General features: G+C 50.5%; 1 protein-coding gene across 4 annotated transcripts in view; it reads right to left on the bottom strand.

Moving 5' to 3' along the window:
- Positions 1–24,821, bottom strand: part of VAC14 (VAC14 component of PIKFYVE complex) — a 62,857-nt gene extending 38,036 nt beyond the window's left edge. The window contains exons 1-12 of one of the 4 annotated variants that reach the window (XM_057415208.1): positions 24,708–24,821; positions 21,242–21,392; positions 19,110–19,277; positions 18,375–18,437; positions 17,294–17,401; positions 16,431–16,540; positions 14,591–14,697; positions 13,487–13,621; positions 13,063–13,215; positions 10,688–10,745; positions 3,967–4,111; positions 3,597–3,662 (exon numbers count right to left, since the gene is read on the bottom strand). In XM_057415208.1, coding sequence (XP_057271191.1) covers positions 3,597–3,662; positions 3,967–4,111; positions 10,688–10,745; positions 13,063–13,215; positions 13,487–13,621; positions 14,591–14,697; positions 16,431–16,540; positions 17,294–17,401; positions 18,375–18,437; positions 19,110–19,277; positions 21,242–21,392; positions 24,708–24,811 — 1,368 coding nt within the window. In that variant the 5' untranslated portion in view covers positions 24,812–24,821. Of the gene's footprint in view, positions 1–3,596; positions 3,663–3,966; positions 4,112–10,687; positions 10,746–13,062; positions 13,216–13,486; positions 13,622–14,590; positions 14,698–16,430; positions 16,541–17,293; positions 17,402–18,374; positions 18,438–19,109; positions 19,278–21,241; positions 21,393–21,586; positions 21,608–24,707 lie in introns of those variants that run through there. The other 3 variants (XM_057415209.1, XM_057415211.1, XM_057415212.1) reach the window with 3 other exon arrangements.
- Positions 24,822–25,062: the final 241 nt, after the last annotated feature.

Below are 25,062 nucleotides of genomic sequence, written 5' to 3'. Positions count from 1 at the left end.
GAGCAAAGGAAGAAACAAGCAGCATCAGTGCTCCATGGTTTTCCCAGAGATGCCCTCACTGCCTGTTGTGTCCACCCGAACTCAGTACCTGGGTCTAGATGGGAAGGCCCAGGGAACTGAACAACTACCTCAGAAGCTGCCTTTGCATGAAGAGCTTGCAGAGGGAGATAACCCAAAAAACAGGTCTTCTTTTCAGCACTGCCTACCGGCAGTTGTGCTTTTAAACTGTGGGTGGAAAGGTCTAACCCACTGCTCCCAAAGAGCGTTTGGGCTTTAACTTTTCACCTTTTCTAACATCCATTCTTCAACCAGGTGTCTGGGCTGTGGGACTCACAACGAAAGGAGCAGCTTGTGCAGAAAAACGCACTCCCAGCCCAATCCTGTTGGTCTTGGAGCTATGAGGAAGTTTTTACCTACATCAAATTTTAACCAGGGCTTTTAAAGACTGCTTTCAAAACGAGGTCTCAAATGCAGGATGGAGCATCTCCCTGCCAGGGAAGCACAAGAACCAGCATGAGGTGATGCAGTGCAAGAGTACAGCATCTGACAACCAGGAATCCTGTATCCGGACTTGCTTACATATCAAAGGGAACCACTTGCTCCAACTTCTCTGAGTGCCTTTGTGAATCTTAACTAGGTCTCCTGACCATTTCTTTACTGGAGCAGGAGAACTGGGTAGTAAGGGGAACAGGAGAGAAAGCAGAGATGACTCAGGATGCCACAGATGCATTGTTAGATTCTGGCCTCTGCTCAGCATAGTGGAGGTGGTGCAACACCTTGTACTACCTGAATGATAAAAACAGGCATGACAACTTAAAGGGCACGGAACCAGCTCCATCCAGTTCAAGTCTTTCCTTGCTTTGGGCCTGACTGATGGCAAGTACACAGAGAGACTCAAAGCAGCTCAACAAGGCCAGACCTTAAAAATAAGCTGCCTGAGCACAGTCTTTCAGTCTGATGCAAAGCCCTGACTAGCACTGACCCTCCAAAGCCAGATTCTCCTTTGGTGATGAGCTAGTGAGAAACAACTGCTCCAAGACAGCTTCAGAGCACACGAGGAGAGCAACAGCAAGCCTCCAAACTGTGCACAGAGGACAGGAGATCTTCATGCACTGCAAAAGGATGTTGAATTTTGCTGGGAAGAAAGATGGGACTGACACCACTGCCCAGCTGGATTCCCTTTGGGAAGGCAGCACTGCAGGAAGAAGACAGCAAAAAAACCCACTGAAGATGTGTACATACCTTGTGCTACACCATAGAACACATAAAGCCTTACCTAGGAGCTGATGGGTTAGCTTACACAAGATGCCACACCAACCCTGCAATCCCCAGCCTGTTAGTCAAGAGCTCCTGGGGAATCCCAGTCCAGGAATCTACTTCAGGACAACACGAACAGGGATAAAATATTGTACTGAGCAGGGTCTAATGGCTAACAGAGCACCCTGCATCCCCTTTTCTAATAGCCATGAACACTGCAGGTTAGCCACCTCCATCTGTCCTCATGATTTCCCAAAACACTCAGCTCCAACTCCCCTACTCTTCCAGTCATTTCCATTTCCTCTGCAGAGAGCAGCAGATCTGGTTGGGAGCCAGCTGAGCAGTGGTGTTTAATGGATTGATTCGTCTATAGATTTCCTCTAAAAAAATAAAGGAGAGCCAAACATTTCAATAAATAGAAGACAGGATTAAATAAAATCAGCTTAAAATTACTTTTGAGCCATTCCCAGTTATGTCACATGGAGGAAATGCATCACCAGGGTCCCTTCTTCACTGCTTTTTTCAAATATTAATAAGCAGTGTAATTGCAACATGAGTCACTGCGATCTCCTGCCAAGCTGGAGGGACTATCTGCAAGATGCAGGTTTTCTAGAGCCTTGCAAAGGCAGATGTGTGCTTGGGGACTCTTTTGGAAAGGTCTGTATGGTAAGCAGCAGGGTATGGAAAATGGCCAGGCAGTTGCTTGCCTTTGCAAGTCATTCCCTTGCTTGCTCATTCCCTTCCCGCCTCTCTTAATGACCCCCTTGCGCATAGGATTTATTGGGGGGTTGGGCTTTGATGCCCTGAGTGTGTAAGGCAAAGCAGATAGTGTGTGATTTTTAGTTTGTGAGGAAGGTCACGGCTGAGAAACCAGACATTCACAGGTCTGGGCAAGAAGTATTCAGCTGACAGTAGAAGTGCTACCACTGGCTGTACTGAAGCTGCCAGATTCCAGTCAAACACTAGAAATGCTCCAGAGTGCCATGGAGAAGGGGAAAAGATGCCACAGATGCCAAAATGGAGACGACTGGACCCAGAGAAGAGGGGTGAGGAAGTAAAACAAGGAAATGGGAAAATGGTGCAGCACTTCAAGAAAGGAGCAGCCTTAGAGATGAACAGGAGAAGTTTAGATTGGATATAAGGAGGAAATTCTTTCCTGTTAGGGTGGTGAGGCACTGGAATGGGTTGCCCAGGTAGGGTGTGAATGCCCCATCCCTGGCAGTGTTCAAGGCCAGGCTGGACGAAGCCTTGGGTGAGATGGTTTAGTGTGAGGTGTCCCTGTCCATGGCAAGGGGGTTGGAACTTGATGATCTTAAGGTCCTTTCCAATCCTAACTATTCTACGAAGAACACTGCCTTGGGAGGTTGTGTACCTGCAATGTACCTGCACTGTACCTGCAAGGCACAGGGCAGGACAGCAAAGTCAGAGCAAGCTGGCTCACTCATTGCTGCCTGATTTTCTTCGCGCACTTCGAAACTGAGCCAAAATGATCACAGAATCATGGAATGGTGTAGGAAGGGACCTTAAAGCTCATCCAGCTCCAACACCTCCAGGTGCTCCTAGCAAACCAGGTTGCTTGAAGCTCTGTCGAACCTGGCCTTGAAAACTGACAGTGATGGGGCAGCCACAGCTTCTATGGGCAATCTGTGGCTGGCCCTCACCACCCTCACAGGGAAGAGGTTCTTCCTAATGTCTCATCTCAATCTCCCCTCTGTCAGATTAAAGCCATTCCCCTTTGTCCTGCCCCTTGCAAAAAAGCCCCGCTTCAGATTTCAAAAGAATCCTTTAGGTACTGGAAGGTTGATGTTGATGCTACTGGGCATCTATTGCGGCCCCACCAGGCAATGCTGATGCTGCCCCGCTAGCAGAGGTGCTGCTACCATTTGTGACCTCCTCAAGAGTCTGATTTTGCAGTGCTGACTGGACACAATCTCCCACACGTCTTCTCTACAGAGATGCTGCAAGGTGCCCGAATTCCCACTTAACAAAGATCTGACCACAGTCCAGGGAAAGACACCAGTGCTAGGGACATAAAGCCCCAGATCTCTTCCCAGGCAGGCAAAAAGGCATTTTAAGAGCTGGCTTTGAAGGACCAATTCTCAGAGATGGAGAAGAAGGTTTATACAGGGGGCTCCAAACACACCAGCCTAACCGAGGCTACAGAGCTTTCAGCTGGGCACTACCTGCAGGCTCTGCATTGGGCCAAGAAAGTTAAACTCCCCAGTCCCAACACTAGCCAAGCCTCAAAAAATCCCTCAGTTGAACCCCAAAAACCTAAAGTCCAGCTGGATGTGGAAACGGTAAGCTCTCAGGAGGACTTCAGCAGCTGTTGCACTTACCTCATCTGACTCATCTGAGAGGGTTCGCAGCAAGTTAGGGAGGAGGCTGTCGGTGTGTCGGAACATCTAGAACCAGAAAGACGGATGGCATCAATCCTACAAGCCTGGTCACCCCCTGCCATAGGAGCCCTTACCCTGGGGAGGCTGCTGGGGCTTCACCAGCCATTTTCCATCTGAGCTGGAGAGCTCTTCTTTCTTAAGCTACTGGGTATCCAGCAACCAAAACCTTCTCAGAAAAGGAAGAAGGACACTTGGTTGCAATGCTACCAAGATAATTACAGCCAATTCAAAGGCATGAAGCAGGCTGGGAGTGGATAAGCTCCGTCCCAGGGGGGAAGCAGAAGGCTCACAAGCTGAGTCTCTGACCTACCTTACGAGGAGTCTTGATATACAAGTGGTAGAGCCATTTCAGGACTGCAATTCTGGTCATCATCCCAGTGGACGTGTCATGAAGGTGGCAGTCTAGCACCTGAACTATTCCATCCAGGTTCAGGGTCACCTGGATCCTCTCGCAGCTGCATGGAAAGAAGAGAGGCTGGTTCAGTGCTGTAATGCCCAACTTCTTCCTCCCATGATGGAGGGGTCTACAACACACCAGAGGCTGCACCAAACATCTCAACCCTGAGAAAGCCCAAAACTTTGCCTCTTCCTGCCCCATTCAGCCTGGTCATCCACATTTCTTATTCTGTGTACCCAGATCTGCTCAGGGCAAATCCACAATGTTTTCATGTCTTAAAGAGTTATGACAGCCAGGAAGAAAGCTTCAGGCTTGCAAGCCTGGGGGTCATGGCTGGGACTGGCCAGGTTTGCCCATGTGGCACTATGAGACAGGGAAGCACAAGAGACAGCAACACACCAAAAACTTGCTTTGGAGACAACAGAAGTCTTCCAGACTTCAAGGTTTCCCACTTTCCCAAAGCAGCTGATACCTATACATGGCAAGATGCCACGCTAAATGAATCCATCTAGCACATGGCTGTGCTATTGAAGGCACCAGGTTTGGGGTTCAAAGACTAGAGATCCATGAAATGCACTCAGAATCCAACTCAAGTCTGACCAGCTCAAACATCTCCAGAGAACAATAATCTACATGTCCTCAAAGTCCATGACTTGGGGCCACCCACAAGGTGAGGACACCCAGTTTCTGCTAATCACAGCAGACTGATGCTGCGGACTGCAGAAAGTGCCTTGGGTGGCAATGCTTTTAGGATGCAGCTCTCTGCTACAAGGCTGCCCTGAGAACATCATCATTTCTCAAAAGCCATCCCAAAAAGATGAGGATAACCCTTGGTCATCAACCAGGAATGAAAGCAAACAACTCCTTTTGTTAACCAGGACACTGCCTCTTTTATAACACAATCAAGGCTGTAGACCCTTAATTCTTATTCCCCAGATTTCTCCCCAAATAGCTGGGACCTGCATCGGGCCAGGAGACTCCAATGCAGAGGAGGTCATGTTAAGGCTCTTATTTGTCCTGTTTGTGATCCTGAAGACTACATGATGGTTTCCCACCTCTTCAACAGCAGAGAGAGATGGCTGGACCCAAGATAGGTGGACCTGAAATGGAGCAGACTTCCAAGAGAAAGATGCACTGAAGAGCTAATTCACTCCTGTCCTATCCAATCTACTGAATTATTCGAGGCTGGACCAGACTCTTGATGACTTTTCTAGAGTGCACAGAGATGCTCTGCATCTCCTTTGATAAGAAATCCTAAGGGGTAGATTTCTCAGAGTGTAATTTGCAAGTAGAGCTGTGGCTTAACAGGATTTGATCTTCCACAGGACACACGTTGTAAGGGCGAAAGGAGGAGGCTGCAGCCCCTCACAGCCCTGGAGATATCTGACTCTTAATGTGCCTCATGGAACAGATGCCAGGGTCTGCAAATTGCATTTTGAGTTAGAGTAGGTTTTGCTTTGATGTTGCAAACAACAGCCAAACGCTCAGAACTGAGAGGAAGGAAGGGCTCAGAGCACGGGGAGTTTGGGAGAGATGCACAAGGGAGCAGTGTTCCAGGCTATTAAAGCCAGCCTGATGGAGCTCCGTGTCTGGTCTTCCTGCAAAACCAACTCCTGCTGCAGCAGCACAGCCTGCCACCCACCCCGCATGGGACTCCTGATGGAAGAGGAGCATGAATCCTTGATCAATGCCAAAATACACACTGCTTGTGCAGAATGATGAAAAAACCCTCAGGAGAACATGTGTTTTCAGGAGGAAGTGGTCAAAAGGAAGGCACAGAGAAACAGCGCATGAAGCCAGCTTGTTTAGAGGTGGCCCTGATGCTGTCACATCCATCACGTCCATGCTGCTGTGAGGCAGGTCAACAGCACGCAAGGTGACATGGTCTGCCACAGTGCCGTTAGAGGAGGATGCTGGACTTCTGCCAGCACAGCAACAAGCCATTTCCTAAGTTAATTGTGCCAAAATTGTTTGTGGAAATCCCTTCCCCATGAGCCAGTACCCAGGCAGAGCCAAAGTCCACCTGAGCTGACTCCAGGAAGTAGTTGGCAGTGCTATGCTCACCTTGAGTGAGCCAGACCTCAGCCATGCCATGTACCCTCACCCTTCAGCTCCCTGGGCTCAGCTCCTGCTAAAATGGCTGGTGCTGGACAAAGCTCCTGGCTTGCCATCCTTTCCCACATCTGCCAAGATAAACTTTTTGGGGGGGGGTTGCTGCTGGAGAAGTAGCTTGTTTATTCAGCACAAAGCCAGGACTCCCATCTTGAAAGGCAAGAGGTCTCATGAACGTGTGAAATTTGGCTAAAAATCTCCCACCAACCATGCTCCTCTGTCCCTGAGATGGAGCAGCACATGCGCTGCCACCTTTCCAGGGCTGAAGGCAGAGCTGAACACGGGAAGTGCTGCCATGACTGCAGCTCTAAAGAAGGATCAGAGCTTGTACCAGCTCTCCTTAATTCCCACCAGCACAGAGTGGGAGCACCAGTAATGGCATTCCCTTAATGTGATCCTCTGGGCTGCCATGCCAGCTCCCACACCAGCATCTGCATCAGGGCAGATGTCAGACGTAATTGCTTCCATCTAACCCACTACCCCAGATTCTCCTCTGGAGGATGAATGTGGCCCTGGCGCCGCCTCTGTCGTTCATCTGTGACAGCAAGAACATCTTTTTAGAGAGCGCTGAACAATGATGGAGGCTGTACCAGGCTCTGACCTCTGGATACTAGCACCCTTTGCTCAAGCTGAGTGGTGGGGCAGGAGACTCACCACCCAGTACATCCCTCCCATCTCAGAAATAATCTTCAGCATAGGAGCAGAGCTCACTTTTCCACTGCATTCAACCCACGGTGATGTTTTTTACCCCTTATCAATTAATTTTCTTACTTTTCCACTATCAAGGGCTTCTGTGATCTCTCTCCTCAGCAGTTACCTTTTCTCTGCCAATGCCTGAGCTGTCATCTCCCTCCTGGCCTCCTGGCAATCCCAGCTGCTTTCCTGTACCTATTTTCAGACAAGGTTAAGCTCCAGGCCAGGCTCTAGCCTTTAAGCAGGCTCAGTGAAGTGGCCTTGCCAAGGGTGGAAATAGCCAGGTTCTTTCATTGTGGGCCAAGTCACAAGCGCAGCTCCCATACCACCTGGCAGCTGCGCTGCTCAGTGGGCTCAAGCCAGCAGCCAGGAGGTAATGAGCTCTTCTCTGCTATGGGTCCCACAGGCTGTCGCTTTCTCATACTCCATCACTCTCCTTTTGGTGCTCTTGGCTTTCTTCTGCTTACTGTGGTTTCCAAGGACTGGAAATGCCTGCAGTGCCAGCACAAGCCGATCTCCCAGAGAAGCAATGAGGTTAAGGCCTAGGCAGAGGCATCCAGTCTAACGAGCTGTATATCACTATGACAAGCGTGCCTATGGTCCCCTCCAGCTCCATCCAATGGCATAGTGGGAGCAGTGAAGGGAACCCACCTCCTTGCTCCAGTCTGGAGAGGAGGGCCAGGAGAAGCCTCCTCGAGAGGACATCCTCAGCCTGAAGGCTGAAGCACGATGAGCTGCTGGAGAACGGGATTCCAAGGCAGGCTTGGTGCATGAGCTCAAAGCAAGTCATTGTGCTGCCTTTGACCAACCATTCCCTGGGTGCTGTGGGGCACCCAGCACCATCCCTAGCTTCCACCCAAGTGTTCACCACCTTGACAGGCTTTCCATCTTGGTGGCTGAAAGCTGAAGGTGTACCAGGCTCTGTGGATATGGGGCTACAGAAATTTCCGGCACTAGACAAGCAGCAACAATTTTGGCTTTCAACTAAGCCCTAACTACCCAATTTCAAAGTCTGATTTAAACGTGTCCTTGGGCGGTTCAGCCACAATGGCAGCTGTTTGGCCTTTCTGCAGAGCAACAAGCAGCTTTATGTGTCCATTTGCTGCTGAACACCACCTAAAACAAGAAGACTTGCATCAAGAAGGACCACAAAAGGATCCCCCACCTCCTTTATCTAGCTTGGTAAGGTAACCTGGTCCTATCACCCTTGTCCAACTGTCATACATCTAACCCAGGCTGCTGCCTGCCAGCCATGCCTTTGGAACTTGTTTCAAACTGCCCAGATCTTGTACTGAAAACACCAATGCAGCTACAAGAGCCTAAAAGGCACTTTCCAGCTGCTTTGGTCCAGTGACACAGGACAGACATCTGCATCTTCTCCTGCAGCAGTTCAGACTGACAGAAGAAAGCCTGGACTCTGCTCCAGCAGCCATACTTCCCACCTCCCCTTCCTGACCCAGGCTCACAGCAGCCATCGCAGCATCAGCACAGTCAGCTAGGCCACAGAAAAAGTCCACTCCCTCTGAAACACAGTTCTGGTCCACCTCTGGTGAGAGATTTTGCAGACACTGGAAGCAGGGACCTCCACCTGCATGGGGAGCCCCTAATCAACTCCAGCCTCCTGCAGCAGGGCTTTCCCAGGAGCCAGTTTCTGTCTTGGCACACAGTCCTCATTTTCTAGTAACTGCCACCAGGAAGCTCCCTCCAAGTGAAGCTGACAATTACCCTGGAAGCATTTTGGGCTGCCAACAGCACATTTTAGGAGGGGGGGTGGGAGGAAGGGGGCTATGTGTGTCAGTTTGGGGCCACAGAAATGTGCCCAGCATCCATGTATCAAGCACTGAGGCCCTGTCATTTTCTTGGATGACATCTTCATGGAAGACAATCCTCTGCAGATGCTGGGCTGTAGCTCCTCCACCTATGCTGATAGAGATCCTTCTCCTTCACTTCTCTCCACTGCTGCAGTCTATCCCACTGCAGACCTCAGCCGTGCAGGAGGGCAGGAGAAGGGGGTGTGAGAGCTGGATGGCAGGAGCTGGATGTCTGGCACCAGGCCATTCTCCAGCACTCACTGGGGAAGACTGGGGAAAGCAGGGGGGAACCAACAAAAAAAAAAAAAAAAAAAAACAAGCAAAGAATGAATTCATCTTCAAAGGTAGCTGCAACTTCCTCCTTCTGCAGGCCTTCTACCTTTCCAAAGCAAGGACACGATTTCTTGTGGTCCTGTCATGACACCCAGTGGGCATTCAACATGCAGGCAGCTGCCTGCTCCCTGGTATGAATTACAGCTGCAGCTGGTGCCATCTCTCACCTCCCAGCACCAGGGACAAGCCAGGCAGCCTAAGCAACAGATGGAGCACTGGGCTGATGTCCATGGCTCCTGTCAGCCTCCAACAGACTCCAAACCATGACAATCCCCCCACAGTGGATGCCACAGTGAAAAGGTTTCAGGTCCTGATGCGGGGACAGCAGAGAGGTCCCACAAGATGGCCTGAGACTAGGTAAACCCCAGGATAAAACTTGGAGTCTCCTTTTCAAAAAGGCTTAGAATGGCTCAAGAACAAGTCCTTCTGTAAAACCAGGTCTTCTCTTAGAGAGGCAAAGGATCTTGCCAGCTGTCCTGGATGGTTCTCCCTGTTTTTTCTTTTAGCTTGGGCTCTCAGTGACTCTATGACCAAGTCACTCCAGCTCTCCCTGCTTTTATCCCCCACTGGTCTTCTCTCCCTCTCTCCCCCCCACAACTTCTTCAGCACAGAGAAGCAGTTATCACTTGCCCTCCTGAACTTAATGCCTTTCCTTTTCCTTCCCCTTCCTAGTTTCAGTCCTATGTACTCCCACTTCAGTACCTGCTAAACTTTAAGGGCTGAGCAGGGCCGGGACAGATGCAGCAATCACAGGAAAGCCAGGGAAAACCATTTAACAGCTATAAAATGAAATCCAAGTGAAAATGAAAAGACCTATACTATCAAGAGAGGAAAAAAATTAAGGGCATCATTAAGACCAGGGAGTAGCTGGGCTTTGCAGGAATGGAAAAAAGGGAACTGAAGATACAGACCATCCAAACTGAAAAGCAGATGCTTGCATTGCTCTAGGATGCATTATGATGGGCATCACGCATCAGCCTCACTGATACGATGCAGCTAGAGTAGCAGATCCTAGTTTGGGAACCACACCAACCAAATACATGCATCATCACAATAACAGTGTTGGAAATCACGACCTCTTAGGAAAAGTACTGCAGGCAGCAGTAGAAAAGTAAATGCGATTTAAAATCAGATATATTTGATTCCAGATTAACTGACAGCTGGATGGGGAAAAAAGGTATTTGCAGGAGAGATTATTCAGATGAGATATTGTGCCTCCAGCAGACCACACACCGCTGTTCCTCTCCCACCACTCCTCTGCAGAGGCAGGAGGGAACCAAACGCCTCCTGTTTTGGCCAAGCGAGAAAATCCATAACTAAAATGACCATACACCTCCCAATCTTCAGCCTGTCTTCTAGGCAGAGTGACCAACCATGGGGGTTTAAAGATAGGCAAAGTGCAGAATCCTGAGTGCACTGCTGCTTCATCAGACCCACCCCAGGGGGCTTTGCAAAGTCTCCTGAGGGAGCAAACCCCTCAGTTTACGACAAAGTCAAGATATTTTGGTGCAGGTGCATCAGAAAGAAACAGCAACTCCTAAAGCATCCACCCCACTGTGGACCAGAAGACTCCAACTGCTTTCCAGCCCAGACCATCATTCCCCAAAGTTATGTCAGTTGCTGTCTGCACCCTGAGAAATTTCTCCTTCTTTCCAAGCCCCTCTGAAGCAACAAACAGACCCTACCTGGATGCTGTTAAGACATTGTCGCTGAAGCTGGAATCACTGGCTACGTCCAGAAAGCCTGGGGGCAGGTAAATAGGAGACACAGTTAGTGGGATGACAGGGAAGGCAGAGTATGGAGAGCTGCATGACCTTCTGCAAAGCCACCATTTGACAGTCTGGGGACCCTGAGGATCCCTTCTACCTGCACTGAGCCTTTAACACTCCATGCTTGTCAAAGTCTTCTCCACTGCCAGAGGTACTGCACAAAGCTGGCACAGGCCTGCACTTACCTGGCAAAATGCAGGCTGCACAGCTTCAAAACTCTGCCCCAAACTGGGTCTCCTCTGCAACAGAGACCCACAAACATCCTTCTGATGGTTTCAACCACTCCCAAAGAAGGAGCTCAGAATGGTGTCATAGAATCACAAGATAGTTTGGGTTGAAGGGACCTTAAAGTTCATCCAGTTCCAACCCCCTGTCATGGGCAGAGACACCTTCCACTAGAGCAGGTTGCTTCAAGCCCCGTCCAAGCTGACCTTGAACACTGCCAGGGATGGGGCAGCCACAGCTTCTCTGGGCAACCTGTGCCAGGGCCTCACCACCCTCACAGGGAAGAGCTTTCTAATATCTAATCTAAGTAGATAGACACATAGATATTATATATAAATTATTATGTATAACAAATATTAAGTTATCTGACATGACTAGAACTAGTTATTCCAGAAAATTTTGTGTTTCAAAGAGCTTGCAAGATCTCCAGCCACACTTCAACTCACTGGAATTTTAAATTCAGAAGACTCATTAAATTAAAATAGTGCAGAGCTGGCTTCTACTGTACAGATTTCAAGGCCTAGAGATACCACACAAGCACAGAAAAGGCTGAGTCCAACCCAGGACATCTCCACTTGGCCAGCATTGCTATAGCATGACTCCATGTGGAAGCCAAGCAACCCAAATAGCTTTTCAGCCTCTGCTCTGTGCTAAAACTGGGTCTTACAAGAATGGTGAAAACAGGACAGGATGAACTTTACTCTTCATGCCCCTTTGTACCCACGGCCTTTACTCACACATGCAACAGCGCCACCACACCAGCACAAGGGACCAGACCTGCAATAGCATCACAGGTTTATCTGATCCTGGCCACTTCAAGGTACAATCCAACCCAAAAGGGGTAGAGATTGAAGTGGTTGAACTTTCTGTTGATGTTTTAAAGGTCTTCTGCCATAGATTTTAATAAAAGGAGGTATTCTTGGAACAAACAAAGAATAAAACTTTTTGGTGCTGTGCTACAGCCCTGAAAATTTTCCCTTCCAAAAAGCTACTGCATTGGCCGGGAATCGAACCTGAGCCTCCCAGGTGGCAGGTGAGAATTCTACCACTGAACCACCAATGCTTCCCTTTGCAGTATTTTGTGCACATCCATCTGTGGATGCCTGCACAGCTCCTGCCTCTTCGCCTTGCACCCAGCTGCTGCTGAACAAGAAAAATCCTCAGCCTTTCAATTTCCACTTTCCTGCTCCCTCTTGCAGGGAAGTGGGAAACCCTTTGACAAGATTTTCCAAAAGCCACTTGCAGGCATGTTACAGAACTGCACCGGGCTGAAGGTGCAGCCCCAGAATACAGCAGATTAGCTTGTGTGATGTAAATGTTACATGTATTTCACACACCTGGACAAGAAGATGTGCCAGATGCAGCATTTAGTCATGCCAGGACAACAGCATCAAAGGGATGCGGCTGGAAAGCTAAAGCTGCTGCTGTTTCCAGGCATTGAGCCACTGGGAGCTTCTCGGTTTAGTTTCTTCTCACTTGAACACTCTTTCAGGTCTCCCATAACACTTGCAGACTTTACCTTTTCCATTCTGGAAACTTTAGGGCTGGAACAATACTTCTGTGAGGTGATGGCCACAAGAACACCATGAATTCTGGAAAGGACTGAAAATTCTTCTCCTTTCTGTTCCCTACCCTTACCCAACACAGACACCCCCCACAAAGGTGCTGGTGCTGGTGCTCTCCCTAGACTAACACAGCTCCCCAAGCTCTCATTTGAGAGCATCACAGCTCCTTTTAAACCAGTCAGTGCAGGACAGGTGGGCTATTCTCTTCCTGTGTTATGTAGCAAGGCACTAAACATTTTAACTATAAATTATCATTTTCTGGTCAACTTAATGACTTAAGTTGAAGTGCAGCGTGGCAAGGGGATGCTCACCAGGGAGTGCAGCAGTGCCTGCGAACCAGGCCTATCAGTGACTCTGCTACAGCACCAAGGCTCAAAGAAAGCAGAAGGGTCCCATGTGCCCTGAGTTGCCACAGGACACCAAACCAACTCAGAATTTCTCTTGAGGACCTTCCTTTGACCTTCTTCACACTCTAATGGATCAGAATAAGGAGAGACTCACCACTGGATCCTGCCTCTGGCTTGGAGACGAACTCCTCCGAGGTGGGCTCTGCCGATAGGGTTGTCAACTGCCTAGCTTCATCCATTTCATCGTCCTCTGGGATGACAAGCTTCATCAGGCTCTGGTTGCACACATTCGCCACCTGCTTGATATCTGAGTGGAGCCAGTGTAAGGAACACACAGTCCCACACACAGAAGGGGCAACATCCGGCCAGCCACGGAGAAGACATCACAGCCCCACCATGGCTGCCCCAGCCCAGGTACTGCAACTCCCCATAGTTCCAAAGTGCAGATTTCAGCACTTGGTGGGACTTCTGCTAGCCCTGTCCAGCTATGTAGCTGGCCCTGCATCCCAGAGGCAGGGAACAGGCACTTCCCTGTGGGTTGTAGCAGGAATGGGAGCAGCTCCAAGTTACAAGGATACTCTTCTTGCGATCGTCGTAGGAGAGACACGGCAGGACAGCAGTCAGAATTCCTGAGGAGTAAGGCAGCATCACCCGGCCAGCCAGCTGGATGAACTCCCTCATCCAGCACATAGCTGTCAGCTGGATCAGGTCATCTGGAAGACATGTGACAAAGGTAAGGGAAAGGACAGCACTGGTAGCTGAGCAGACTCCACAGCCAAGCACCATCTGCAAGCAGAAATGCCTCAGCTCCATCCAGAGTCACTAGCTCAGAATAACCATAATCTGCGACAGTTTGGTCTCAGAGGAGGTATATAAGACCTAGTCTGCAGTGAGGTTGAGATTAAACAGAAACATTAGGTTTCAGAGTTAACCCAGTTCAATCCATGGTGTTTCCTCATTTACAAGTATTCTGTCAAATTTCCGAATGCATAAGGTTATTTCCTCTGTCACACCCGTAGCAGCTGTTGTGTGTGGGTCAAACATCACTTGTGGCTTTAAACTCCCTAAATTCTGGAATAGGGAGCACTGCTGGGGCAGTCACCCAAGGCAAGGCTGAATTTTAGGCTTAAACACTGTAAATTCATGGGGCATCAGTTCAATCAGGAGCAAGCAGTCTGGGTCTATTTCTGCATTTCTGTCTCAGAAGAAACCCACTCCCATTCAGCAATGTTTAAAGAGCAGCTTAAGTTCAATGAACTCAGCTCACGGGTAAGATCCTTCTCAGGAAATACATCCAGCTGCAGCTGTAACCCTCTGCCACTGCCTACAGCAGACCTGTAGGAGCTAGAGCATGGTGTGGCACACCAAACTTAACTGTCTGCCTATGCACCCAGTGCCAGCAGAGGTTAAACCCCTAAGGAGATCCTTAGATGTACTGGATATCCCCAGCCAGATATTTTACTTTCAGGCACTTCCACTTCAGGAGGATGCCAGAGCTGTATTTGAGGCTGGGGATGAGCAGTACAAGAGCAGTAGCTGCCTGTTCCTCCCTTTCAGTAGGATTTGCATGCATGATGACAAAGAAAAGCCAAGTAGGTGAGTGGTGAACAGCCACTGGAAAACTCCTGGCCTATGGTCAAGCACCACAAAGACGGCGGTGGACACTGCTGCTTGGTCCTTACCTGCTGCCTGGCAATGGATCACCAGGATATTGGCCATTTCTGCAAACTTGACGCTGGAGGGATTCTTCTTGATCTCCTTGAGGAACTCCCCTAGAGCCATCTCACACCTGCAGAAAGGCAAAGCAGCTGGTCAGTGCTTGAGGATCTTGCATGAAGAAGTTATGGGGACCATACAGAGAAGTTACAGATATCAGCCTCCTATAGGCATAGCACGCAGGCTCTGGTGAGATCAAGATGTGCCTGGGATGGGGAGCACGGGGGGGGAGGGCAGAAGATACCCAAAGCTTTCAGTGCTTGCTCCTCAACATGTGGACACTGGGAAACAAAGAAGCAGGGATGATCCAGGAGAACTTGGCAGTGGGACAGACCCAGGCCAGCTGTCCTGGGCTTAGTGGTAGCAGTCATTTTTTCCTCTTTCTTAGTAGCTGGTGCAGCACTGTGTTTTTGACTTTTGGCCTGGGAACAGTGCTGATAACACTGATGTTTTTAGTTACTGCTCAAATGTTTACTCTGACCAAGGACTTTGTGAGCCTCATGCTCTGCCAGGGAGAAGGGGAAAGCCAGGAGGAAGCAGAGACAGGACACCTGACCCATACCACAGCACATCATGCCCAGGATGTAACTGAGAGACCCGGAAGGGCTAGTTCACTGCAGGGTTGGACTAGGTATCGGTCAGTGCTCGGTTGGGCGGGGTGGGGCGAGGTGGTGAGGTGTTGTATTCTCTTCCCTTATTATTTCCTTTATCATTATTATTGGTAGCAGTAGTGGCTTGTGTTATACCTTAGTTACTAAACTGTTCTTATCTCAACCCATGGGAGTTGCATTCTTTTGATTCTCCTCCCCATCCCTCCGGGAGCAGGGGGAGGGCAAAAAGTGGGGGGAGTGAGAGAACGACTGCGTGATTTATGGCTGACTGTGTTCAAACCACGATACCAGTCTCCAGGTGCTCAGGCACTACAAAACAGGTCCAGTTACCCTCTCACAATGCAAGAAGCCAAGATCCTCTGATCTCCCTGAGAACGTGCAGCCACTCCTCCACTTCACAATGCCTCTGTCTTGAGACTAGCAATGGACCTGAGGAGCAAGCTCCCAATGATTGCTTCTTTTCTCCACCCAGGAGATGCTGGGTTGGTGCTCTATCTTGCTGACAGAGACTCACATGCTGCAAGCTTGTTCAGAGAGCTCATACTCCATCTGTGAACCACAAATGAGCCTCTGCAGCTCCAATACTGGGTGCAAGGGCTGGGAAGGCAATGGCTAAACTGAGCCAGAACAATTTCTCCACCAGCACAGACCACAGTGCCCTGCACAGCCACTCCAGCCACAATTCAGGGAAGGGATGTCCTTGCCAAGGACACTTTGATCCACTGACCAAGCCAGTCAGATCACTGTCTCCCACCACATGCATGGGATTTTGCTGCAGTTACACAGAAGAGCAGAAAACAAGTCACAGGATCACAAAACCACAGAACAGTTTGAGCTGGAAGGAATCTTCAAAGCTCATCCAGTCCAACCCCCCCTGCAGGTTCCCTGAAGGAACACCTTCAACTAGATCAAGTTGCCCAGAAACACATCCAGCCTGGCCTTCAGTGTCTCCAGGGACGGTGCATCCACCACCTCTTTGGACAACCTGGACCAGTGTTTCACTCCCTCATTGTAAATAATTTCTTCCTCACATCTACCCTGAATCTCCCTTTTTCAGTTTAAAACCATCACCCCATATCCTGTCACAATAGGCCCTGCTAAAATGTCTTTTCCCATCTTTCCTATAAATGAAGAGGGTGATGGACAGACAGGAAGCAAGGGACAGCCCCTGCACCCAGCCAGCTTCCACACTCACATTTTCCGTATCTCCTTGTTGTTGTCTCCCAGGATCTGGAAAAGCCCGTCCAAGATTTCCGGGAGGTAATCCAAGAGGTTGATGTCAGGCACAGATTCCAAGACCAGGATCTAGTTCAGGGGAAGAATAAGAAACTAGAGGTGAATTTTGGAGAAGCTACCTAAGATCTCCAGCACAAATCTGGCGCAATACTGAGGAATTCAGAGCTGAGCTGTGTGGGATGGTGGGGAAGGACAAAGGGACAGTGTGGACTTGTCTGTCTTGGAAAGAAGCTGGGTTAGCACTGGAAGTAAGCCATCAGCCTGCAGCTACCTTTCCAACCACAGCTCTGTAAACCAGAGCAGGGATCAGGAATGATTTCCAAGAGGCATGCAGGTAGACAGGAGCCAGCAAACAGTACACCTGAAAGAGAGAGCGCAGCAGAGGCACGCATCCCTCCACAGACCGAAGCCAAGCACAGAGAGCTTCTGCCTTGCACAAAAAAAGAGAAAATAAGTAGATTCCTTGCCTCCTGGAGAGCAATAATCCTGTCACTGTTGGGTGACAGAAGCACTGTCCCTTGGGAGACTGTAACCTCCACACCACAGTGTGCCTATTTATACAAGCAATGCTTCGACTTTGTTTTCTAACTTGGTGTGCAACATCCTGCACCAGCATAACATCCCTACAACCGCAGCACTGTCGTGACAGGGAGATGGGATTTTAAAGAAGCAGGTGAAAAATTCTGCTGGCTTAAACCCCCCTGTCCAAGTAAATTCAGGTGCCTGAGCCCACACATCACTGTGGGTATCTGCTGTCTGCCCAGACATGGGATGCTGATGGATCACAGGATTTTGCAGTTCAGACTGGCAGCGTGCACCTACCCAGGATATGATGAACTGGCGGGCATACTGGTTGTTGGAGTAAATCCTCTCACGCAGCAGTGGGATGAAGCTTACCAAGTCAAATTGGTTGTTCTCTGTCACAATGTCCTGCAGAGCCCAAGCAGAAGATGTTAGGAGGGATGGTCACCACCTCACGCAGCCACTCCTATCCAGCCTTTTTTAAGGCATATGACAGGAAATAGCATGACAAGCAGTTGACACATGTGTCTGTGGGTCAGGAGACCTGGGGAGAAGAAATCACACGGTTTATTCAGACCATGACCTAGTAATCTCCCTTGGGCAGGGATTAATGTGGTGTTAATCCCTGTTGTGTGCCAGCTGTGTGCCAGCCCTGCTGGACAGGAGGAGGATAGGAGCTTCCCCAATTCATGCCTCAGTGGTGTTTTGCACACATGAGCAAGCATCTTTGATACAACCATGCACATAAGGGGTGGCAGAGTGCCCTGGCTTTTCTTTAAAGCTCTTCCTACACACTTGATGGATTCTGCCATGTGGCCAAGCCTCTTGCACCAGTGGTGGAGCAGAACTCCCATCAGGAAGGTTTGCAGCAGGCGATGCACATCCTGCATTAACTGCTGTGATAATAAGGAGTGAGGGCAGAATCTGGCAGGGAAATACTCACCTCTGAACAGCAGAAAAAGAACTGGGAGCTCTGTGAGAGTAAAAGCCCATCAGCAGACAGAACGGGAACTGAATCACCCAGCCTGAAGCAGCAGCAGAGTAGCTCTGCTCACATCATTACTCACTCAGGCAAGGGAAGAAAAGCAGAGGAAGAGCCCTTCTGCTGCCTGGGATGGAGCTGCAACCCTGATCAGATTAAAACCTTGCTCCCCCAAACACCGGGCTGCCAAGATGTGAACACTCATGTGGCACTGTGATAACCTACCAGCCCCTCAACCCAGCTGCCCAGGATCATCACCAGGCCCTCAATCTGAGAGGCTATGGCCAGTGAGAGAAAAAAATGTTTTGACAGTAGCCACAGGCTTGAGAGACCAACACATCCCAGCCAGGACATGCCTGCAGCCTGCACCAAGGATTCTCAGGTGGGGAGGAAAAATACCTTGAGAAGGCGATCAAGGAGCTCAGAACCGCTTTTGACATTCGGGTCAGGATCAGCAGCCAGCTGTGAATGACAGACAAGAACCATTGCAACAGTGGGTCCCAGGGCTGCTGCCTGCTCCACAGTGGAACTCCCATCAGGCTCACAGGACTGTTTCTATCATTTGGCATCACAGCGACAGACACAGAGAAGCTCCTTTATCTTCAGCTCTGCATTAGGCTCAACAAATTCTCCTGAGAAACTTCCTAAGGGGGTATCAAGCACCCATCAGCTCCTGCAGCTACACAGGTTTTCATGGACCAGCAGCCACGCTCTCAAGAGGCAGAGAAATGCAAGCTGACAGTGAAAAGCTGCAGACAGGCATGTGTAGACCTGGTTTTGACCCCACAAAGCTTTAGTGCTGCAGAGCCACCTCACCTGCAGCAGTTCTGTCAGCCTCATTTTCTAATATCACTCAAAAGAGAGCAGGAAAATGCATCCTGGAGGTGATGACAGAGAATAAGGTATCTTACAGTGAACTCCAGCACCCACAAAATCAGTGGCTACTGTACTGCTGCAAGAACTACTCATGTGGTCCTTCAGACCTGGCTGAGTCAAAGCAAACAAGTTTACTTGGAAAGAAGACCTCGGACAACTTGGTTTGCTTGATCCAGAGAAGAAAATGACTAGGGGACAAGCCTTAGTTCTCCACTGTGGGAAAGAAAAGCAGATGGGGGTTGTGAAGAAGCTTCTTACCCTGCTGAGGCCATCAAAGAGCACGTCGAAGTGTGGGAGGACAGATCCCCTGGCCACCTTCACAATGTTATAGAGAGCCTCACAGGCGTAGTACCGCAGTCGACTGTCGGCATCGTTGAAACATGTCAGCACTGGCTCAATCAGCTCCTTCAGGTAAAGCCCAGAGTCCTAGTGGGCAGGAGGAGACTGGTTAGTTGAAGACTATGCCAGAAGGAGATGGAAGAGATGCTGCTGCCCTGTAACATAATGCAAAAAATTCAGGCCCATAATGGCTTAGGGCATCCTATGCTGCATAGGATTTATTAATGAGCTTTGGATTTTATTAGTGAAATTATTGTATTTTGTTGTTCAGGTACAGCTGAATTACTCAGCCAGCTGAGTAAGTGTTTCAAGGGAGTCTATGCCAGCAACTGAAATGCTACCTGCAACTTGCCTGGTTTTGATTCCCAGAGATATGGAAGAAGTTTGGGCAGCTGTTCAAGGGCTTGAGTACCCTTCTCTGTGAGTCAATCCCTCCTCTGCTGAAGGCTGATCCACAGAGAAGTCCATCCCTGCCTCTCTGTGTCCTGCACACAGGCCTTGAAGCAGACCCCAGCAAAATCAGCTGTTACCAGCCCTTGTAGCAGTCAGCCAGGATTCATCCCACTTTGCCAGCTGATTTTGTCTCAAACCCACCAAGCTTTCCAGTGCCCAAACAGTGACAGACCAAGCCCACCTGCACCTTCACTTAGGCAAAGAAAGTCTGTTGGGCTACTGTTTGTAACATCAGGAGATGAGCAGCACAGAGGAGCTGGTGACATAGGCTTCACAAAAACACAACCGCTGGTACCCAAAGCACCTACCTGCCCTGTTATCTCCAGAAACACCAACACAGCCGTGGTCCCAGCTACCAGGAGAGAAGCAACTCCAGCCAGTGCAGCTGCTTGTGGACAAGGAGCTACAAGAGCTAGTGAAGTCAAGCTGGACACATCTGTTGGCTGAAGTCACTGTAGGGGCTCTGATTCCCCAGCAAGATTCATTTTATGTGCTGAGGTTTGTCTTCCTGGACCATGGAAGAGCTATGTCAGGTTGATCCTGGTTCTGCCCACAAGTGAATATGTTTGATAAGGTCTCCTCTCCACCCCAAGATTTTTTATTTAAGGATTTAAGATTTTTGCTTAAGGAATCATTGGCACAGCAGGAGTTTCAGGCAGACTTAGAACTGGAGGCAGAATCACCTTCCTTGACCTGCTGGTCACGCTCCTTTGGATGCAGCCCAAATCCAACAGGCACAGGCTGCTCTTCCTGCACTGCTTTCTTTGCTGTATACCTCTCTACAGATCAAGACGACTCCTTCCCTTGGAGGTGCTGTCAAAAACCAGCTGCATGGTTTGACTCAAAAAACTGACATAGCCATTAGCCTTCAGAGTCTGTGCTCCCCTTCACTTGGATCCAGCTGCTCTGGCAGGCACCTTAGAGGCTTAGACCTGGAGGCACCTTACTGAGCTTGTTCTTGTTAATGAGAGAAATGTTACAACGACCTTAACTGGGACAGGAATTACCCAACATCCCCATGCAGAGGGACATCAATATAACCTCCAGAATCAGACTGAGTGATCCACACGTTGAGCAAGTGGAACTTCTACCAAACCCAATAGAAAGCTGCTAGCTCAGACTAATGCATCCTGACACGTGATGCTGCTCCCTCACTTTGACCATGACTCTGCCACTGCTGGGCCCATTCTTCAGCGCTGCTTCCCAAAGGCCCTGTCTGCTGCTGGAGCTGACTGAGCTGGGGTGGGAGTTGGAAGGGTTTCAGTTTTTCTCAGCTCCATTAACACAAATTAGTACCCAACCTGCTGAGTCAACTGCTCAATGCCAGCTGCTGGAGACTGAGGATGGACAGATGCACTTCAATCATTCCTAGGGAGCTGCCAAGATGCCACCCAGGCCAGCAAATGTTCTTATGCCCAAAGGATGTGGCTGGGTGTGCTGGAGATACTTCAAAACAGCCCAGCTGTACGCTGCAATCAGGGAGGGAGCTAAGGAGCTACAAGGCCACCAGCCTGAGTCTCCCCGTTACACTCACAGAGGAAGAGCCACTGCTCTCCCACTACAGCTCACACAAGCCACAAAAACCCACCTGCACTTACCTTGCCCAGGGCAATGGAGCAGGCTGCCAGGCCAATGAGTCCTCCCTTCCGGCTGTGGGGGTGCAGGGAGAGCGCAAACTCCTGTGACAGGATCTGGATCACGTGCTTGATTTGAGACGTCTTGGCCTGAGCTACAAACTCTCGCACCAGCCTGGGAAGAGAAGAGGAAAGCACCCAGGGGGCTTTAGGTCCTGCCAGACACAAACGTTTGGGGGGCCTCAGCTCCCCATGGCTGTCAGAAACAGGGAATTTTCCCACAACAAATACCAAAGAACGTGATACCAAAAAGGGAACCCTGAAGGAACCCACAAGTGAAACTAGAGGTCCTTCCTCCTCCCCACTCACATCCAACAGCTCCTCACTGTCCTCCTGCTGCTCCCAGCATGCAGCCTCCTTTACCATTTGTGAACTCCAAGCCTAAGGTAGACTCTCAAGGGCAAATCACTGCAGCTGTGTGCTTACAAAGAAGTCACCAGGTCTTCAGACTCCCTCTCCAACACCCACATCATGGCACAAGAAAGCAGCAGAGACCTGCTCAGCATGCAAAAGGATCGTGACTAGCAGGTCAAAGGAGGTGATCCTGCCCCTCTGCTCTGCTCTCATGAGACCTCATTTGGAGTACTGTGCATGATTCTGGTGTCCTCAACATAAAAAGGACATGGAACTGTTGGAGCCAGTCCAGAGGAGGGCTACGAGGACGATCAGGGGACTGGAGCACCTCCTGTATGAAGACAGGCTGAGAAAGTTGGGGCTGTTCAGCCTGGAGAAGAGAAGGCTGCGTGGAGACTTCATAGCAGCCTTCCAGTACCTGAAGAGGGCCTACAAGGATGCTGGGGAAGGACTCTTCATTAGGGACTGTAGTGACAGGACAAGGGGTAACAGGTTAAAACTTAAACAGGGGAAGTTTAGATTGGGTATAAGGAAGAAGTTCTTTACTGTAAGGGTGGTGAGGCACTGGAATGGTTTGCCCACAGAAGTTGTGAATGCTCCATCCCTGGTGGTGTTCAAGGCCAGGTTGGACAGAGCCTTGGGTGACACGGTCTAGTGCCAGGTGTCCCTGCCCACAGCAGGGGTGTTGGAACTAGATGATCTTAAGGTCCTTTCCAACCCCAACTATTCTATGGTTCTATGCACTGGGAGTGCTGGTGGCTGTGTGGGGAATTGTGGCCCACCAGACCCACACCACTGCCAAGATTTTGGACCTTTCCAGCCACACACACATCACTTCAGCCCGTATTCCATACATTTAAATATTTAAATAGACTCTCAAACAAACAAACCTCAGCAAAAAGCAAACAGGGTTTCCACAGGCCATACCTGCTCCTCCAGAGAGGCGGAGGCAACTGTGCAGGCAGTCATACAGGGAGCTGGAGCATTGGTGGTTCAGCAGTAGAATTCTTGCCTGCCACGTGGGAGGCCTGGGTTCGATTCCTGGCCAATGCAGCACTGCTTTTTCCCCCTTTTTCTTTGGACTTCTATTCATACCCTCGAATCAAGCATCTCAAAATCTAAGCCTAAAGGATCTTTATGTTCATCTTCAATAAAGGCACACTGCCCAACTCCATAGAGGTGTGTTTTTGACACTATATTGAATCTCACACCAGCCTCTCCCAGATGGGTGCCAAAGGCTAGACACTCCCTTTAAAATTCAGGAAAATCATTATAGGAAGATGTTAATGAACTTTTTTCCCCAAAACCAGTTCATGGCAGCTCTGTTCTCAGCCTGCTCCGAGCAAAGCACCTGCTCCCTTTCTCCCTAAGGGCATCATAGAGTCCCTTCTCACTCTCCCCACTCCAAAGCTGAGGTCTCCAACAGTTACAGCATGACCCCCTCTCACAAACTGCTGCTTTAGGGCAAATGGCTCCATCTCCAGTCCCGCTCCAGCAAGAATGCACCGAGCTCCAGCATCATGGGCCGTTGGGATGATCCTTTTGCTGCCTAGATTTAGTAGACAGAACTTTGTTTGAACAGGAACAACATAACTAGCTTCCTTCAAAAGTTTTAAAGGCTCAGAATTTAACTAATGAGGCAAATGGTAGCAAAAAGCATTGTGCAGTATCAGAGAATCTGCAAGCAGCAGAAGCTGCTCCACGAGGAGGTACCTGAGCTGAGAGGCAGCGAGTACCTCCTTGCTTGATGCCACAGACATGGAAGACACGCTGCTGGTGATGTTCTGTGATGGGTTTTAGCTGATCTAAACCCATGTATTTTCAGAAAGGGTTGGCTCCCCCTCACACTCTTACCAAACTGTGTTTGGGAAAATAAGGGAAAGGAAAACACCCAGAAGAGGCTGGCTGTGTTGGGTTAGTACCTGGTGTGTATGCTTGCCCTGTCCCAAGAGCCATTTTCCCCTCCTGCCCATGCACAGCTTCCCCCACAGAATCCTCTGTGTTGAGGCAAGCAGTTTCCATCCCTCATCCTCCCACATCTCCCAGTGACTGCTACGCAGAGCAGCTTCATCCCCATGGCACAGGCTGCTCCCCTCACAGGCTCACCATAGCCACAGCTCCCACCTGAAACTCACTGTCCTGCCTGGGTCAGCCTGACCCTGGGTTGTCCTGAGGGGATGCTTCAGCTCTGCCCTCTGAGCTGAGCTCCCAGGCAGTGCCCTGGGAGAACACAGTCCTTCCCAGGCAAAGCTGTGGGCCGGAGCAGCACAAAGCACCCTACCCAGCACAGGAGCAAGAAGACACAGCACAGGGCACACATATGGGCAACACTAGACAGGAATGGCCATGCCTGGGAGAAAACCCCAGCTCTGCCCAGATAGCAGCAATGCAGGAAGAGCTCCAGGTACACCCAGTGGCCATGGCTGAGGCAGGAGCTTCCCATCTGCACCGGCAGAACCGAGTACAGAATAAGCTTGGGAGACCCCGGTGCAGAGATGGGATGGCCCCAGGAGGAGACAAGTCCACCCTGACGAGAGATAAGGCGACACACGATGGGCACCGCTGCCCAGCGCCAGACTGCTGCGGCTCCTGCCTCTGCCCAGTGAGCCCCCGGTGTCCCCCAACCCCGGGAAGAAGCCGGGCACCTCTGGGAGCACCGCAGCAGCACCGGGCCCCCAGGTCCAGATCGTTCCTCCAGCTCCGCTCCTCGCTGGACGCACCATCAGACCAGGGACGGTGAATGGAGCCCAGTCAGGTTCACGGTGTCACCCGAGCCGTTCCAGGCGCTCCAGTCCGCTGCTGCCCCGGGGAAACCCTGTCCCCGAACTTCCCGGGGAGCCGGTGCCATCACGTGGGCAGCTCCATGGGTAGGGCGGGACCACCGTGAGCACCAGGGGCCGGGACTAACCCCGAGTACCGCGGCCCGAAACCCCGAAGCACCACAGGCCGGAATCCCATAGGCACCACGGGCAGGAGTCGTCCCCTCACCACGCTTCCAGCCCCGAGGGCGGCCACAGGCCGGCCTTCACCGCTCACGCGGGCTCCCCCCCCAGGCCCGGTCCTTCCCCGCTCTCACTTCTCGATCTCGAGTGCCGCCACCTTCCTCTTCTCGTACAACTTGTCGTTCAGCGCCCGAACCACGCCGGGCGCCAGGGGCGACAAGTCCCGCTCGGCGCTCATCCTTACAACGCCGCCGTCACCGGCACCCGCCGGCGCCGCACACGTGACCGCGGACCCACGTAGTAAGACACCCCCTGGCGGACCGGAGGGCTGCCCGCAACCGCCTCATCAGCTCTTGCAGCTCCAGAGTAACAGAATCCCAGGCTGGTTTGGGTTGGAAGGGGCCTCAAAGCTCACCCAGTTCCAACCCCTGCCATGGGCAGGGACACTTTCCGCTAGACCAGGTTGCTCCACGCCCCGTCAAAGCTGGC

This window comes from Pezoporus wallicus, unplaced genomic scaffold (genome assembly GCF_028554395.1).
Source record: "Pezoporus wallicus isolate ANWC-B61680 ecotype Strahan unplaced genomic scaffold, APGP_CSIRO_Pwel_v1 contig_7896, whole genome shotgun sequence".
In the NCBI taxonomy this organism is placed as follows: Eukaryota; Metazoa; Chordata; class Aves; order Psittaciformes; family Psittacidae; genus Pezoporus; species Pezoporus wallicus.
Note: the sequence above shows the minus strand (reverse complement) of the source record. Positions and strands in the feature narration are given on the sequence as shown.